At 39.9% G+C, this 20,007-nt stretch overlaps 1 protein-coding gene across 8 annotated transcripts in view; it reads left to right on the top strand.

Moving 5' to 3' along the window:
* LOC134344214 (bile acid receptor-like) overlaps positions 1-20,007 on the top strand; it is a 129,699-nt gene that overhangs the window by 78,533 nt on the left and 31,159 nt on the right. For all 8 annotated transcript variants that reach the window (XM_063043630.1, XM_063043631.1, XM_063043629.1 and 5 more), the window contains 4 exons: positions 551-691; positions 3,835-3,974; positions 9,612-9,716; positions 16,603-16,702. In XM_063043630.1, the coding sequence (XP_062899700.1) occupies positions 551-691; positions 3,835-3,974; positions 9,612-9,716; positions 16,603-16,702 (486 nt within the window). The remainder of the gene's footprint in view (positions 1-550; positions 692-3,834; positions 3,975-9,611; positions 9,717-16,602; positions 16,703-20,007) is intronic.

Below are 20,007 nucleotides of genomic sequence, written 5' to 3'. Positions count from 1 at the left end.
TTGGTACAGCGAATCCAGAAATGAATTGAGATAGGTTTAAAAATATGAATATCAATGCCATCTCTCAGCCTAATATATATAATTTGCATATATTATTGAAACAGGTATCCCATTACAACTACATGCCTCACTGTTAATCCTGAACTTGATTCACAGTAGTCATTTACTATTGGCATACTTGCAGATTTTGTGGATGGTATCTTGGCATTGTTACATTTCAGGCTATGCTCATTCTTGATTATTTGTAATGCCTTCTCTGATAGATTATTATTCTGTGAAGAACTATTCAGCATTAATATTGATTTAAGCTTCAGAAATTATATTCATACAGAGTATGAAAAATATTCTGGTTAATTCACAAGGAAAGCTAGCCATTTAGAAACTTCTGTGTTCTCAGATTTTCTTTGAGATATGGGAGACATAAAAATATGTTTAATGCCACAAAACAGTTTAAAATTATATAAGTAGATCTGTCTACTTTAAACAACTTACCATCTTTTCAGAGAGACTCTTCTGTTATAAAACTCAGAATGCCTAATTATCCAAACAGGATTTTTCCGTCGGAGTATCACCAAGAATGCAGTATATAAATGTAAAACTGGTGGGAACTGTGAAATGGATATGTACATGCGCAGGAAATGTCAGGAATGCCGGTTGAAGAAATGCAAGGCAGTGGGAATGCTAGCTGAATGTAAGTAATTAATGAATACAAAAAGTTTATATTTGAAAATGTATTTTTGTTGATCCTTTGGTACTTGACTAAAAAAAATACTTCTACTAATTTAACTCCTTTTAGGATCTCTGAAATACCCAAAGCTCTTAACAGCCAATGAAGTACTAATATAATTTTGGAAACATGGCAGCCAATTTGCAGATGAGAAGCTCCAATAAGCAGGAATATGATAATGAGCAGATCATTTGTTGTTAGTACTGTTGATCGAGGAATAAATATTTGTTAGGATGATGGGGATAGTCACTTGCTTTCTGCATCTACTTGTGACAGAAGCAAGATCTTAATTTAAATTATTGACCAGTGCCAACATTCTTCAGTTAGCTTATTTAATAGATAAGTTCACTCAATTTTTTTTACTAGTTTCAATAATCATCTGTCTCTCTCACTCTCTGATTGACTTAAGTAATCAACTATCTCTCTCATTTTCTTGCTGGTATAAATTATCAACCAATTCTGTTGCCAAAAGTCAGCATTTCTAATAATATTCCAGAGGAGTGTCAAACTGGTTTTGTTCTCATGACTTTGTGATGGCTCTTCAACTTACAATCTTCTTTCTCAGGTAACAAAGCTATTAATTAGCCTAAGAATGATATTTGAATGATGAAGCAATTAAAAATTTATTAGACTCGATGGGGACAAAATATTTCTGCTCATTCAAAAGTTTTAGGATTAAGGGTCATTATTTAAAGATTGAAGGCACACTTTCAGGAATGAAGTTGTGGAAGACTTTTATATTTAAATTCTTGTTCAAGTTTAGAACTCTTTTTCCAATACTGGATCAACATAAAATTTTAAATCTGAACTTGATTGACTTTTGCTAACCAAAGATGTTAGGTTGTGATATTCGGCTTAGATTGTTATATTGCACTAAGTCAAAGACCTGTCACAGTACTGAACAGGCAAACAGACATGAGAGATTACTTGATTTTATGTTCTTAACAGACAGGACTAGCAACAAAGGGCTCACACACAATTACTGATCTTTAGGATCTCCTATGCATCTGACAAGGTGACAGTCGTAGATTGTCCATGGCAAGACCTACAATATGGGAAAGAAGGCATTGTCACTAATTGAATCCAGGTGGAAAAATTGTTATTGTCTGCTGTAGAAGGCAGCAAAAGTCTCTTATCACAGTCACTCTACCTGCAGTCATATGAAAAATAGTCCATCAACAAATCAGAGCCTGTTGCACAGCTAAAGCAGGAAAGATCAGAAAATCTATGTGACCTGTGCACCTAGATCATAAAATCTAGGTTAGCCACTCACAAGCTCAGTACAGAATTGCAACCTCAAGTTCAAAAGACCATGATGACCATTTCTAGTGAAAACTGATTAAACTGTCCATGACATTATCTGGCTGGTTTATATTAAGTTTTACTAGATTTAGCCTTCCTCTTGAAAACTCCTCTTTGGAAAGGGAAGATAGCATAAGGCATACTTTCCCACTGCCATTAATTTCCTGAAACTTTTTTCTATTGTCTCTTTCTGTCTCATTTCTAATATTGGGTGCAAGATGGAGGCCAATAGAAGAAATTTTTAAGAGAAAATAGAAAGGAGAGAAATCATTGTTCTCTGGTGCTATCAGTCACCAATTATATTCTTCTCCTTCACATTGATTTCCATAAGTGGAAGGAGAATGAGGCCAGTGGACATTTCCTTGTACGCATTTAGCAGTGGTGGCCAAATTTAATTCCCATATACATTCGCCTACTTTAGCAGTTAGCCTTTAGCTTTTGAGCTCAATGAAACAAATCTCTCCGCAGAGCATCCTCGGGCAATATTTTCATTTTTCCCATATATCTCCTATGGGGGAGGGAACGTCGACTCAGACCATGAGAGTCTCCTATGCTCTTGTCTAATTAACTGCATCCTTGACCCCTTCAATCCTATTCATACTAAACTGGTAACATCACAATTTTCTTCTGAGATCATTTGTAAATGCTTCCTTCCCTTATTTCATCTAATTCCATTAATTTACCACAGAGATGGAAAAGTTGATTGCAGTGATAAGGAAAAGGAAGAATAAATACGGAAGACGACAGTTTTGTTGGAAGACAGAATTGCAGCAACCATTGTATATGGTTTTGCTAGGCCTCACAAATTCTTTCAATTCCATCAGTGAAGAGGGATTATTGAGAATCCCTTGCAAATTCTCAGATAAGCTCTACAAATCCACATGTTACATAATGACATACAAACTAGATTATTTCAAGGTAACTAATGTGCCACAGTCATCATGAAACTAGGGTAGGTTAAAGGGTGACAACTGATAGAATTTAGAGGGAGTGCAAATTAACAACTGCAACTCTGATAAAATATGGTAACTTTAATCTGGCAAAATCTCTCAAGCTCTTCATAAGGGTGTCATCAAATAAAATTTGGCACTGAACAGTTCAAGGCTTCATAAAGCCTTCAGTTTTATTTCTCATCCATGTTCCCATCTCTTGAGTAACATTTTTCTTCTCTCTCCCCATATTTGAATTATGTATTTTAAATTTCCTTGGTACTATTCCCTTGTTTCAGATCAGCTAACTTTTCGAAACACTTTTTGCAGCCTTCAAAATGTTTTAATTTTATGATTAAAACTAATGTTTTAATATAATAATGTTGAGATACAAATAGGCATTCTTTCTGATGAAACAATGTTATATTGGAAATTCCGCTTTGCTTTTGAAAAAGTTATCATGGGTTGAAACAATCTGAATCAAACTATTAGATTTAATGGATTTTCATAAGGGAAGAGAGAGAGAGGAAAGCAGGTCATTTTCGTGGAGACACAAGTCGGCAGATCTAGACAGAGCATTCTCTGAGCTTAGTGTCTTGCAGATAAGGAAATGGTGTGATTGTGCAATTAAAAACATGGTGCCCAAGAACCAGGTTCCTGAGATTGTAGGGAGTTATAGAATGGATGCTGTGAAGATATGGAAGGATTAGAATATATGGATGGGGATTTTAAAATAAAGACATTGTTTCAAGATGAATCAAGATAGACCAATGTAGAGGAGGTGGGCAAATGGAACAGAGCAAGTTTAAAAAAAAAAGTCTCTTTATCCAGGAATATTGATTTTGAGCATTAAATGGTATCTATTAAATCTCCTAGGTTTGCTAACAGAAATCCAGTGTAAATCAAAACGCCTGCGGAAAAACACCAAACAAGTCATGGATCTTTTTTGTAGCATAAAGACAGAGGAAGATGGTGTTGACACCAAACAGGTTTCGTCTACAACCAAGGCAGGAAAAGTAAGACAATTTGAATGTGTATGATAAAGATTTCAGTTTTTAAATGGTGGGAGCTTCAGAGTACATTTATCAGATTTTGTTTCATGCAGAAGACAGAAAAGACATAATCATTGGTGAGGAGAATGTGAAATAAGACACAAAAATGTTCAGCCTTGCATTCCTTTCGTGGAATGAACTGGAGTTACCTAAAGCTGAGATAAAAATCCTGATATCTTCTGGAAATTGCAGTTAAATTTTATCTACAATTATTACTGTTATGCATACTGTTTTGCAATGGCTGTTTGGCACATTTTTCCAGGTGATGGGCATAGAGAATAAAAAGCAATATTGAGGATTTATTTCATGCTTATCTCTTGAGGAGGTTATATAATGGATAGACAGTATTGCAACAAATAGAAATGTCTACATTGATTACTGGAGAAATTAAAGGGAATAAGACTGGACATATTATAATGATTAAATAATAGTTTGCATCTCACAGTTTTAAGATGCATTAGTGCAGATTCTCCAAAATTCCCCTGGTTTTCAAATATGATCAGAGGTTGGGAGATAACAAGTATTATACCAATACATGAGAAATTAGGGACAGAAAATAAAATAGTCTGCTCAGTTTAACCTGTTCTCAGCAAAATATTGAAATTCATCACATTTTGCATGTTAGAGACATAGAAAATATATGATTTGGTAAAACTGAGATTATTTTATCAAAGAGTAATCTTATTTAATAAATAAAGTTTAATTTTATAATTATAATGGTATATTAGATTAGATTAGATTATGAGGACACACAGTCCTCTTTTATTGTCATTTAGTAATGCATGCATTAAGAAATGATACAATTTGTTCCTCCAGAATGATATCACAGAAATACAAGACAAACCAAGACAAAAAAAACTGACAAAAACCGCATAATTGTAACATATACAGTAGTTACAACAGTGCAAAGCAATACCATAATTTGATGAAGAGCAGACGATGGGCACGGTAAAAAAGTCTCAAAGTCTCAAAGTACCACTTGTATATAAAATGGAACCAGTGCATATAGTAATTCTGGATTTTCAATAGACATCTGTTAGATACTAAACAAAAAGTTATTACATAAAGTAAGGATTTAAAGGATGAGTGCAAAGTTAGAATGAAGTGAAGATTGTTTAAAGGAAAGAAAGCAGAGAGTAGCATTAAACTATTGTTATCAGCTTAACAGTATTTTAGCAGTGGGATACAACAGGGATTAGAAGCATTTATATCTGTGAGTTCGATAAAAAGGCAGAATACAATGTATTTGCTTTTGCCAATAACACCAAGGTAGATGGATGGTGAGCTGTGAGAATTACACAAAGGAATACAGATTAAGAGAGAAGGTGGCCACACAAAAGTATAATATAAAAACATGTGTGTATCCAAAAGGAAGGATGGGAGAGACAATAGAGCTTGGTACCCAGAGGGATTCTGTCCATTATTTATTTATTCAGGTACAAGAATTTAGGTTGGCAATTAGTATGTTGACATTTATTGCAAAGCATTGTTTTATGAAGGTGCTGCTGAGATTTTACAGGGCTTTGAGGCCTCAAATGCAATGCTTTGTGTAATTTTGCTCGCCAAATTTAACAAATGATATACTTGCCCTGGAATCAGTGCAGCATAGATTCATTACACTGATTCCTCGGATGAAGGTGTTGCTGAATGAGAAAATAGTACTGCAATTGTTCTCCTTTAAATAGAGCAAATTGCAAGGGGATCCAACAGAGATAATCATTAAGGGTATGGTCAGTTAGGTAGAAGTTGTTCCTATAGGAACAGAGGTCAAGAACTATACGTAGAATGAAGATGATTTGCGAGAGAACCAAAACTAACCTGAGGAAAAATTTAAGACAATAAGACCATAAGACATAGCAGCAGAATTAGGCCATCTGGCCCATCGAGTCTGCTCCACCATTCAATCATGCTTGTAGGAGCCATTTTATTGCTTGTAAGGTGGGTAATCTTTGGACACTGAGTGATAACAATCAGTGGTAAGTTGTTTACTTAGGATCTGAAATGTACTACAAGGAATTATAATTGAGGATATAACTGTAGCATTCAAAAAGGAGTGGGATAGGCATCAAAAAGGAATAAATTTGCAGGGCTACAGGGAGAGGATAGAGAAGTAAGACTAGCTGGATTGTCCTTACATAGCACACTTGGCGTGCTGAATGATTTCCTTGAAAGGAATAAACATTCTATGTCTTGGTTGTTAAAGGTTTGTTTTACTTTATATTCAGATGCTAAAGAAAAAGATCACTGAAATACATAATGAATCTATCCAAAGTTAAGTTTGGAATGAGAGGTACCCAAAGAGTTGTACAAGAGTGTTTACCCCATAGTGGACACACATGCTTCGTGGATCCAGAACTGGCTTGCCCACAGAAGGCAAAGAGTGGTTGCAAATGGGTGATATTCTGCATGGAGGTCGGTGACCAGTGGTGTGTCTCAGGGATCTACTCTGGGACCCCTTCTCTTCCTGATTTTTAAAAATGACCAGGATGAGGAAGTAGAGGGATGGGTTAGTAAGTTTGCTGATGATCCAAAGTGTTACGGATGGTGTGGAGAGCTGTCAGAGGGTACAGTGGGACATTGATAGGATGCAAAAATGGGCTGAGATTTGGGAGATGGCGTTCAACCCAGATAAGTGTGAAGTGGTTCATTTTGGTAGGTGAAATTTGGTAGGTGAAATAGGCAGAATATAGTATTAATGGTAGGACTCTTGGCAGTGTGGAGGATCAGAGGGATCTTGGGATCCAAGTCCATAGGACACTCAAAGCTGCTGCGCAGGTTGACTGTGTAGTTAAGGAGGCATACGGTGCTTTGGCCTTCATCAACCATGGGATTGAGTTCAAGAGCCATGAGGTAATGTTGCAGCTATATAGGAACCTGGTCAGACCCCATTTGGAGTACTGTGCTCAGTTTTGGTCACCTCACTACAGGAAGGATGTGGAAACTATAGAAAGGGTGCAGAGGAGATGTACAAGGATGTTGTCTGAATTGAGGAGCATGCCTTATGAGAATAGGTTGAGTGAACTTGGCCTTTTCTCCTTGGAGCGACGGAGGATAAGACGTGACCTGATAGAGGTGTATAAGGTGATGACAGGCATTGATCGTGAGAATAGTCAGATGCTTTCTCCCAGGGCTGAAATGGCTAACACAAGAGGGTACAGTCTTAAAGTGCTTGGAAGTAGGTACAGAGGGGATGTCAGGAGTAAGATTTTTTTAAAACAGAGATTGGTGAGTGTTTGGAATAGACTGCTGGCGATGGTGGTAGAGGCTGATACAATGGAGTCTTTTAACAGACTCCTGGACAGGTACATGGAGCTTAGAAAAATAGAGGGCTATGGGTAACCCCAGGTAATTTCTGAACTAAGTCCATGTTCGGCACAGCATTGTGGGCCAAAGGGACTATATTGTGCTGTAGGTTTTCTATGTTTCTATATGAGTATACACATATTTCATGTGAAGCCATCTGTCAATACAGAAAACTAAAACAAATGTGAATAGAAATTCAAAGCATGTGCTAAAATGGTGCTATGTAGGAAACGACCAGCTGCAGTTTACCAACAAACTCCTTATGCAACAGAGTGTGAACAGCTAAAATGTATATAGGGACACAAGAGAGACTGAAGGTGCTGGAAATCTGTACCAATACGCAGGAAACCCCGGTAGAACTTAGTGGGTCAGGCATCATCTATGGAGGGAATTAACAGCCAACGTTTTGGACCAAAGTTAATCAGAACTGGTCAATAGCCCGAATGAAGGATCTCAGCCTAAAACATTTGACTGTTCATTTTCTGACCCTCCCTGACCCGCTAAGTTCCTCCACCATTTTATATTTGTTGATTTAAAATGTAATGTTGATTACCCTCTTACTAGATTTTATGTTTTGTTATTTCACTGGTGCTGTTTACCTATGAAACCTACAGTAATAGGCAATATGCACAAATAACCTCTAAATCTCCTGGAAGTTGGGGGGGAGTGTAGCACTTAAATTATTCAACGATATTAGCTGCAAGGGATCTACCATTGAGCAGGAAATGGCTCTGTGTTTTAGTTAGAGCAACCTGGATATCCTGGCTGGTTAGCAGAGTGCTACAAACTGATGTTCCATACAGCATGTCAGGAGAATTACCACATCCTCACTACTTCCTCTATTGAGCAGTCTAACTCCAACAAGGACGAGGAGCAAGATAATAATAGTAATAATAATAATAAATACTTTATTGATCCTGAGTGGGAAATACTTTCATTACAGCAACATTTAAAGACACACTTAGCAGTGTGCAGACTAGTAAAGTACAGAATAATAATACGGTATATACAATAATAATTTACCAATGTACAATAATATGCAATCATAATGAATAAAATAATAAAACAGAGACTATTGTACTATGATGTGTGTTCTCCCGGTTGCACAGAGATGAACTGTTATATATGCTTGTTGCATTTGGTTGGGAAGATTTTCTGTAACAATCCTTGTGACAGCGGAGCTGAATGATTCTGTTTGAAAGGGTGCTCCGCTGATTATTCAGTCGGTCATGGAGAGGATGTGCCAGATTGTCCATAATAGATAACAGTTTGTTTAGTGACCTGCTCTCCATCACTAACTCAAGAGTCTGGGTTGTAGCCAAGGACAGATCCAGTTGTTTTGATGATGCTGCCTTATTGCACTTAATACATCAAGTGTAAATCAAATCCCTACACCCTGTGGGGTGCAGAGGTATGAATTGCACATGGTCAACCATCAGCACAAGAGCTGCAGCCAAGACACACTCTAGGGAAGCAAATATGCCAACTTCCAAATGGCAGGAGTGCACAACAGAACTCTCTGAGATTTCGTTTGAGGACTATAACAGGATAACCCATTGAAAGAGCATGATGCAGATGTCTTTGGAAGTGCTACTCACACTGTCCGTCCTATGAGGTAGCCACCAAGAAGTTGCTCTACATCACAATTGCCTCATTGGTAATGCAGTCCCAAGGTAAGTCAACCTGGCTACAGAGTTCTCCATTTCATCTACATATATAGTTCTGGAGATTAAATCATTGGTTCTACTTGTATGTTTTCTTCTGCAGTGTTCTCGGAGATAATCGCAGTGGGGGCTAATGGTTTCTTACTCAGCAGCAGTGCTAGATCTCTGGTATAGTGGAGGAGAACTTACTACTTTTAGAAAGTTTGTCTCAGTCTATGTATAAGAACTTACTACTTTTAGAAAGTTTGTCTCAGTCATACAAAAGATCTGTACTATAAAATCAGTTCTAGGTAACTATTACTTACTACACTCAATGCATGGAAATTCTGTTGTTACATGTTAAAAAGCTACATTATTAAACAAATTAATGATTGGTGAGATCATTTGCCTTAAAGAGATTAAAATACCAATAAAAGGTGCCAATGTATAATGCTCTTCCTAATAGAGAAGTGCAAGTGATAGGATTTTGAGTGATTTGTGTATATTCCCTGCATAGAGTTTTCAGTGAAACTACATAAACATATATTACAGATTTATGTTCCGTGTTTCCCAACACGATACCTAATTTAGACTAAGATTGCTGAAATTTCACTGACCAGTGGAGTAGTAAAAATACCTTTTATTGTTCATACAGATCCAAGAGAGAGTAGAATTTACGGCTGAGCAACAACAGCTCCTTGATTACATTGTCGAGGCTCATCACAAGTATCGAATACCCCAAGAAGCAGCAAGAAAATACGTATGTAATACGCTGATTTAAAACTTCATATTTATATGTTTTAGTCACATTAATACCATTGTTTCAAACAAATCAATGGCATATCTGGTTATGATTCTATCTTCAGTCCAACTGCAGCAGTGTTATATAAAGGATGTACAGGTGCATTATTCTATTTTGACAATTGCATTGTCAATCATCCATGTTGATATGCTTAGAACAGCTCTATAACCAAGTCAGTTTTGTTCCCATGTCATAAGAAATATAGAAGAAACATTCTGTTGGACACAAATTACATTTTAATAGTTGACAGATGAAGATTAGGAGTAACAGTAAGTAACTGCCTGAAAATTTAGTCACATAATGCTGCCTTTTGCAATGTTTTGTATTATAATCAGCATAGTGGAACATTCTAATATCCAGATTGAATCACTCATTTCGGAAATTTAACAGTTAATTTCTAATCAGATATCATGATCTACAGAGCAAATGATCACAGTTGAACGGGTACCCAATGAAGTCATTCCTGTGGCAACACTTATTTAGAATATCAGCTGAATGAAATTACATCATGTTGGGCCATACAGAGCCCATTATGCACTCAGCTTAAAAAAAAAGTATCAATAGCACTGTTTACCGTGCTTTGTCAACATGATTTAAAGTGGACTGCTTTCCATTCCTAGGAACCAACTCAGGGAGACCCATTTTTATCTTATTCTTTTATCATCTCACCCTCCTCCCCCAACCCTCCAGCCCAGCTTACAACCTTACCCATCTCCACTTCACCCACTGATCACTGACCTCCTAACCCAAGACCCCACTCATCCAAACCCTAGTTCTGCTCACCCAAACTCCCACCTCCCTCGCCTCCTACAAATCCTTCACTATCACAGGCCCAATTACCTCATGTGATGTGATGTATTTTTTTAATCCATTCCCAGTGACCACCTTGGTCCACAACTTACTTTTTCTCCTTCACGTGCTCTGTTTGGCAAAGAATGTGACGAACAGACAAAGCCTAGTGTTAAGTTATTCCAGGAGCATCCAGTGATTTGGGCAGTAATGCATCTATGAGCAGTACTTCCACAGTCAGGGTTGTTGTGGACTCAGCAGATGAATTTCTACATGAACTATGTTAGATCACTTCAGCTGAAATAGTGTTAGACTTGGTCAAATACAATTGCATCCACCAAGTCTTATTACCTGATAAAATTAGAGTGAAAGCAGCTGGAGCAGGTAAACCATAAAGGAGGATTTTATGTGTTTCTGAATTAGAAGCTCAAAGACTGAAACTGTAAGAAACCCGATAATATACAGTAGTTAAAGGAAAGGAATCATCATTCATTGAATTTATATTGGTTTCATAACAAAATAGCTAATGCAAGAGGGCATATTTCTAAGGTGATTGGAGGAAAGTATAGGGAGGATGTCAGAAGTAGTTTTTTATCCACACGGAAAGTGGTAAGTGCGTGGAATGTGTTGCCAGGGTGATGCTAGATACGGATATATGAGAGATAGTAAAGCGGCTCTAAGATATGTACAGAGAGACAAGAAAATTGGAGGGCTATGTGAGAGGGAAGGGTTTAATTAATCTTAGAGTGGGTTAAAAGGTGGCACATCATTGTGGGTCAAAGGCCTATACTGTGCTGATTGTTCTATGTCCTATATGTAAAACAAATACCATTTTAGTCCATAATAAGACTTACTATCTCATAATTACAATTGCTGGATATGGGAGACTGTTGAAGGAAGGATGGAATCTCCCACTGCAAAAAAAATCTTAAGAATTCACATACTGAACTGTACCTTAAAGCAAATAGATCCTAATATGGTTCCCAAAAAGCAAAATGAAACCAGATTCTGTGAATATGCAACGATGGAAGTGCTCAGCTCCATCTATGGAGAATCACGGTTGATGTTTCAGGTTTCACAGATACAAAATGCTGGAGGAACTTAGCAAGTCAGTCAGCATCTGTGTAGGGGAATTAACAGTCAACGTTTTGGGCTGAGACCCTTCCTCAGGACTGGAAATGAAGGGGCAGAAGCCAGAAGCCTAGGGTCAGGGAGCATTTGGAGAGGGAAATAGCCATTTTGGGTTGTGACTCTTCAAATGTTTAAAGTAAATTTATAATCAAAGCACATATATGTCGTACGTATATGTCACCATATATAGTGAATTCCAGTTAATTGGACCGTTGGGGCAGTCGGTTATTTGGGACAATTCTTATATAGCAAAAACTAATCAAGAAAATAGCCAGGATTACCTTCATCTATGTTGGACACTATGCTGCTTAATTGAGGCCGGAAACTGTTGCCGAAGAGTTTCTAACTAACGTCACTTGCGTGGCCATCAGGCACTACACTGAGCTTAGAGCAATCTGTTTTAAAATAGTGTCAGTTGTGTGTAGTTGTCTTCAAAAAGCAGTAAGACAATTCTGAACCGTTTTGCTCACTGCGGTTTCAAGCTTTCAAGCTTGGAGATGCCAGAGACAGCCGGGAGTGAAAATGAAATGATTTCATTACTTCAACAAGTTGAAGGAATCGACAATCATCTGGAATGTTACAATTAAAATGACGATTTGGAGGTTGCAATCATCAACAACATTGGATGAAGGCAGTCCAGTATCTGTACTAGGTTTCTACAGGGATTTCGTTCATTTACAGTCAAAAGAATACGATTGCAGATGAATTACCCCATAGATAAGTATTAGGAATTAATACACAGTTTTATAGTACTGCAGTAGCGTTGGTAGTGTTCTAATTTGTCCTGTATTTTATTGAAACACATAATTTGTTACTCAGTTTGTCTTTTAATACCTTTATAACTATTTTCATGAAACTTCAGCTAACTGAGATGGCTGCTTAATTGGGCCAAAATGTAGTGGTCCTGGTGTGTCCCAATTAACCAGAAATCACTGTACTACCCTGAGAATAATTTTCTTGCAGACATCCACAGTAAAACAATAAAATACAATAGAATCAATGAAAAACTACACACAAAGACTGATAAACAAACAATGTGCAAAAGAAGGCAAACTATGCAAATAAAAATAGTAATAATAAATACGAGGGTTCATGGACAACATCACTATGATGACTGTGTCACATGTCCAAGCAAGATGGGTATTGGAAACCCTGGACATGTAGCCACTTGGGCGAGGATGTCCTCCAAGGCCAAGAAGTCCAGGTGTATGGTGATCAGAAAGGGCAAAGTTACTAGCAAGTTTAGTCTCAAAATTCAGGGTGAGGTCATCCCTTCGATTGAAGATAACCCGATAAAATGCTTGAGGAAGTGGTTTAATGTGTCACTGTTAGATGGGGCCAATGTCACCAATGCTGTGAAGCAGACAGACGAATGGCTGAAGGTGCCACACATGAGGCTACTTAACAAGATAAGAGCCCATGGGATTACGGGAAAGTTACATGCGTGGATAGAGCGTTGGCTGATTGGCAGGAAACAGAGAGTGGGAATAAAGGGATCCTATTCTGGTTGGCTTCCACAGGGATCAGTGTTGGGGCCACTTCTTTTTACATTGTACATCAACGATTTAGATTATGGAATAGATGGCTTTGTGGCTAAGTTTGCTGACGATACGAAGATAGGTGGAGGGGCCGGTAGTGCTGAGGAAATGGAGAGTCTGCAGAGAGACTTGGATAGATTGGAAGAATGGGCAGAGAAATGGCAAATGAAGTACAATGTTGGAAAGTGTATGGTTATGCACTTTGGCGGAAAAAATAAACGAGCAGACTATTATTTAAATGGGGAAAGAATTCAAAGTTCTGAGATGCAATGGGACTTGGGAGTCCTCGTACAGGATACCCTTAAAGTTAACCTCCAGGTTGAGTCAGTAGTGAAGAAGGTGAATGCAATGTTGGCATTCATTTCTAGAGGAATAGAGTATAGGAGCAGGGATGTGATGTTGAGGCTCTATAAGGCACTGGTGAGACCTCACTTGGAGTACTGTGGGCAGTTTTAGTCTCCTTATTTAAGAAAGGATGTGCTGACGTTGGAGAGGGTACAGAGAAGATTCACTAGAATGATTCCGGGAATGAGAGGGTTAACATATGAGGAACGTTTGTCCGCTCTTGGACTGTATTCCTTGGAGTTTAGAAGAATGAGGGGAGACCTCATAGAAACATTTTGAATGTTAAAAGGCATGGACAGAGTGGATGTGGCAAAGTTGTTTCCCATGATGGGGGAGTCTAGTACGAGAGGGCATGACTTAAGGATTGAAGGGCGCCCTTTCAGAACAGAAATGCGAAGAAATTTTATTAGTCAGAAGGTGGTGAATCTATGGAATTTGTTGCCACGGGCAGCAGTGGAGGCCAAGTCATTGGGTGTATTTAAGGCAGAGATTGATAGGTATCTGAGTAGCCAGGGCGTCAAAGGTTATGGTGAGAAGGCAGGGGAGTGGGACTAAATAGGAGAAAATGGATCAGCTCATGATAAAATGGCGGAGCAGACTCGATGGGCTGAATGGCCGACTTCTGCTCCTTTGTCTTATGGTCTTAAGAAGATCGACAAATCCGGACTTCCCAGTAAATTCAAGACCTGGCTGTACCAATATGGCCTTCTGCCCAGACTTCTCTGGCTCTTCACACTTTATGAGTTTCCCATGTCTGCCGTAGAGGGCACCGAGAGGAAAATCAACAAGCACCTGCAGAGATGGTTGGGCGTTCCCCCAAGCTTCTCTTCAGTGGGCCTCTATATTTGTTCTGGGCAACTGCAGCTTCCCCTGTCATCTGTTGTGGAGGAATTCAAGGTGGCAAAATGCAGAGCCCTATTAAGCTTGAGAGATTCCAATGATGTCTTGGTAAAGCAAGCAGGCATTACAACCAGATCTAGGCGCAAGTGGGCAGCCAACGCAGCAGTGGAGGAGGCAGTGCGCTCTCTGAAGCTGCGAGATATCATCGGCAACCCCTGCGTCGGGCGGCAAGGCCTCGGCTCAGTTCACTTCCAGCAGTGGGGAAACGCAAGCATAAGGGACAGGCGAGACATGGTACAGGCAGAAGTATGGATCTGTGAGGAAGAGAAGCGGATGTCAAAGGCAGTGAAACAAGGGTCCCAAGGTGCCTGGACAAAATGGGATCTGCCTGAGTGCAAGATCTCATGGGCAGAGTTATGGAGACTGAAGCCCTTCCGTATTTCCTTCCTCTTGCGATCCGTGTATGACACCCTTCCTTCACCATTACATCTGTACACATGGGGGATGAGAGAGGACCCGAACTGTAAGCTCTGTGGTCAAAAGGGGACACTGGCTCATATACTGTCCGTGTGTAAAACAGCTCTAACTCAAGGACGGTATAGGTGGCGTCATGATAAGGTGCTTCTGGCTCATGCTGACGCACTAGAGCGAGAGAGATGCAAGAAGAGGACGGCTGGCACAGATTTGAGGAAGGCCATCACCTTCATCAAAGAGGGAGCCAGGCCTTTCGTAACCAAACAACCAAAGCCCAATCTGTTGCTAACAGTCAGGTCCTGGGAGGTGAGGGTTAATGTGGGAAGGAGGCTGCAGTTCCTGGTGCACACAACCCTATGACCGGACATTGTACTGTGGTCAACCAAAGACAGGAAAATAATTCTGGTTGAGCTGACTGTGCCGTGGGAGGAGGGTTGGGAAGAGGCCCATGAGAGAAAGGCCTTGAAGTACCAGCCCTTACTGCGGGAGTGTAAAGACAAGGGATGGCAGGCATGGTTGTTCCCTGTGGAGATCGGCTGCATAGGTTTCCCAGCCAAATCAGCATGGCGGTTGTTGTCAGTTCTGGGCCTGGACGAAAGGAGCAAAAAACAAGCAGCTCATAGGATGGGGGAAGAGGCAGAACGAGCCTCTTGTTGGATTTGGAGTAGGCGAGAGGAGGGAAGCTGGAAGCCAGGAGCAGATGGGCAGTGAATTTGGCCACAACTGTCAGCCCACCAACTGGAGAGTGTCATGGTTAAGGGTTGAAACACTCTGTGAAGTTTGGGAATCACCTGATGACATCTGCTCCTGGCTGAAGGCTACGGTTACCTTATAAGGTATCTGGAGAATGCAGCCTAACAGGTGTCTGTAACAAGCAAATAAACAATCAATGTGCAAAAGAAAGCAAACTATGCAAATACAAATAGTAATAATAAACAAATAAACAAATAAATAAATAAGACTGAGATCATGATTTGTAGAGTTCTTGAAAGTGAGTGAAACCAGTTCAGTATTGAGATAAGTGAAATTATCCATGCTGATTCAGATGCCTGATGCCTGATGGCTGAAAGGGTAATATCTGTACCTGAACCTGGTGGTGTGTGACCCAAAGCTCCTGTACCTGCTTCCTGATGGCAGCAGAGAGAGGAGGAATAGCTTGGATGATGGGGATCCTTGATGGTGGATTCTGTTCTCTTGTGGCACTCCTTGTAGGTGTGTATAATGGAGCGGAGGGCTTTTCCTGCAATCGAATGGGCTGTATCGACCAGTTTTTTGGAGGCATTTATGTTCTTGGCCATGTGATGTAGCCAGTCAGGATACTTTCTACTGTGCATCTACAGAAGTCTGTCAAATTTTTAAATGACATGTCGAATCTGCACTAACTTCCAAGAACTTCTTGGGTCCCTTTCCTTCTACAAATGTTGCCTAACTTACTGAGTTCCTGAAGTATTTTGATTGTGTTACTCAAGATTTTCAGTATCTTATGTTTATGTTGTTTCAGGTTATTGACCTTTCACTACTTTGCTCACCACAGGAGCTACCTGAAGAGCTGAGAATTTATTTCCAACATTCTGTGTTTATTTAATATAGTTCCCTTTGTATATTGTGAAGCTCATGGGGAGAAATGTTTGACCTACATTATAGTCCCTTTATGGGTTTAGATAATTAATCACATTGCTTCTTCACAACCAAAAATGTTATATCTGATATCGCCATCTGTGTTTCAGCTGTTAGAACCTGCAAATCCTGTGGAAGATTTTCTCCGGCTGTCAGAGAATGCAACCTTGCAAGTGGAAGTATTGGTAGAGTTTACTAAAAGATTGCCAGGTGAGTCAGTGTAAAGTTTACCATGTTTCACAGATCACACAACAGGAATAAGGCGGCAGGTAAAGTTTTAACATTCCAATGTGCAACTGTAAATCTAAGATTGCCTCGTTTTTCTTCAATGGCATTATTCAAAACCAACTGAATCAAAATCATAAAAAAACTGCAGATACTGGAATCTGGTGCACAACATGAACTGCTGGGTGAACTTAGGGGGTCAGGGAGAAACTGTAGAGGGAAATAGGCAGTCATCTTCTTGGGTTGAGATTCTTGAGCCCCTTTCCCTATACAAATGCTGTTTGAACCACTGGGCTCCTCCAGTACCCACTTCCCCCAAGGGGTAGCCATGGGTACCTGTATGTGCCCCAGCTGCACCTGTCTTCTTGTTGGCTATGCAGTACAGTACAGGTGCATTATTACATTTTGACAATTGTATTGTCAATCATCCATGTTGATATGCTTACAACAGCTCTATAACCAAGTTTTTGTTCCCATGTCGTATGAAATATAGAAGAAACATTCTGCTGGACGCATATTACATTTTAATAGATGACAGATGAGGATTAAGAGTAAAAGTAAGTAACTGCCTGAAAATTTGGTCACAAAATGCTGCCATTTGCAATATTTTGAATTACAATCTCTCCTGGTAACACTCCCCAGGTCTTCCTGTGCTACATTGACGACTTCATGCACCCTTGCTGAGCTCATCAATTTCACCAAATTTGTCTCCAACTTCCATCCTGCCATTAAATTCACTTGTTCATTCTCCTCTCTGCACTTTCTCGATCTGTCTATCTCTATCTCTGGAAACAAACTGTCGACTGACATTTTTTTAAAAGCATACCGATTCCAATAGTTTTTATGACTCTTCCCACGCTGTCTCCTCTAAAAATCCTATTTGCTTTTCTCCACCACATCTGTTCCCAGGACAAGGTTTTCTTTTCCAGGACATCAGAAATGTCCTCCTTCTTCAAAGAACAGTGTTTACCTTCCTCCACAGTTGATGCTGCCGTCATGCACATCTCCTCCATTTCCTGGACATCCACTTTCACCCCATCTTCCTGGCACCTTAAGAGCATAAGATATAGGAGCAGAAGTAGGCCATTTGGCCCATCGAGTCTGCTCTGCCATTCAATCATGGGCTGATCCAATTCTTCCAGTCATCCCCACTCCCCTGCCTTCTCCCCATACCCTTTGATGCCCTGGCTAATCAAGAACCTATCTATCTCTGCCTTAAATGCACCCAATGTCTTGGCCTCCACTGCCGCTCATGGCAAAAAATTCCACAGATTTACGACCCTCTGACTAAAGTAACCTCTCTGCTTCTCTGTTCTAAATGGACGTCCTTCAATCCTGAAGTCACGCCCTCTTGTCCTAGACTCCCCTACCATGGGAAATAACTTTGCCATATCTAATCTGTTCAGGACTTTTAACATTCGGAATGTTTCTATGAGATCCCCTCTCATTCTCCTGAACTCCAGGGAATACAGCCCAAGAGCTGCCAGATGTTCCTCATACGGTAACCCTTTCATTCCTGGAATCATTCTCGTGAATCTTTTCTGAACCCTCTCCAATGTCAGTATATCCCTTCTAAAATAAGGAGCCCAAAACTGCACACAATACTCCAATGAGGTCTCACGAGTACCTTATAGACCCTCAGCTTCACATCCCTACTCTTATATTCTATACCTCTAGAAATGAATGCCAGCATTGCATTTGCCTGCTTCACAATCGACTCAACCTGGAGGTTAACCTTTAGGGTATCCTGCACAAGGACTCCCAAGTCCCTTTGCATTTCTGCATTTTGAATTCTCTCCCCATCTAAATAATAGTCTGCCCATTTATTTCTTCCACCAAAGTGCGTGATCATACACTTTCGAACATTGTATTTCATTTGCCACTTCTTTGCCCATTCCCTTAAACTATCTAAGTCTCTCTGTTTCCTCAACACTACCCGCTCTTCCACCTATCTTTGTATCATTGGCAAATTTAGCAACACATCCATTAATCTCATAATCCAAATCATTGACTTACATCGTAAAAAGCAGTGGTCCCAACACCGACCCCTGTGGAACTCCACTGGTAATCGGCAGCCAGACAGAATAGGATCCCTTTATTCCCACTCTCTGTTTTCTGCCAATCAACCGATGCCCCACCCATGCTAATAACTTCCATGTAATTCCGTGGGCTCTTAACTTGCTAAGCAGCCTCATGCATGGCACTTTGTCAAATGCCTTCTGAAAATCCAAGTACAGCACATCTACTGCATCTCCTTTGTCCACCCTGCTTGTAATTTCCTCAAAAATTGCAGTAGGTTAGTCAGGCAGGATTTTCCTTTCCCTCTGCTGTCCTTCCTGCTAGTGTCGCTTTCCAGTCAACCTTGGCCAGCTCCCCTCTCATGCCACTGTAATTTCCTTTATTCCACTGAAATATCAACACACTGGAATTTAGTTTCTCCTTCTCCAATTTCAAAGTGAACTCGATCATATTGTGATCACTAACAACCTTAACAAAGTTAGGGTTTCTCGTCTTCACCTACCTCCACATGCACCTCTATATATAACATATAATTCTTCACAGCTTCCGCCAGCTTCAACGGGATCCTAGCACCAGACTCAACTTTACCTCTCACCCACTCTCCACTCTCTCCCTCCATAATTACTTTCTCTATTTGCCCCTACCCACTAATGTCCCTCCTGGCACATAGATCTGCAGTGATAGTAATGCTACCCCTGCCCATTCATCCTCCACCCTTGCCTCCATTCAGGCCCCTGAAGTCCTTCCAGGTGAGACAACACTTCATCTGTGAATCTGGGGTCACATCTATAGTATGCGGTGCTCCTGATACAGCCTCCTCTACGTTGGTGATCCCAATGTGAATCAGGAGACTGCTTTGTAGAGCATCTCCACTCCAGAATCAGAATCAGATGTAATATCACTAGCATGCAGTGCCTATAAAATGTATTCACCGCCCCCACCCGGCCCGGAAGTTTTCATGTTTTTTTTTGTTTTACAACATTGAATCACAGTGGATTTAATTTGGCTTTTTTGACACTGATCAACAGAAAAGACTCTTTTGTGTCAAAGTGAAATTTCTACAAATTAGACAAAATTTATTACAATTATTCAACTTAAAATAATTGATTGCATAATTACTCACCCCCTTTCAAGTCAGTACTTAGTAGATGCACTTTGGCAGCAATTACAGCCTTGAGTATGGTGGATGGGTCTCTATCAGCTTTGCACATCAGTACATTGCAATTTTCCCCCATTCTTCTTTACAAAACTGCTCAAGCTTTGTCAGATTG

This window comes from Mobula hypostoma, chromosome 3 (genome assembly GCF_963921235.1).
Source record: "Mobula hypostoma chromosome 3, sMobHyp1.1, whole genome shotgun sequence".
NCBI lineage: Eukaryota > Metazoa > Chordata > Chondrichthyes > Myliobatiformes > Myliobatidae > Mobula > Mobula hypostoma.
This window is presented reverse-complemented; position numbering and strand designations above follow the sequence as displayed.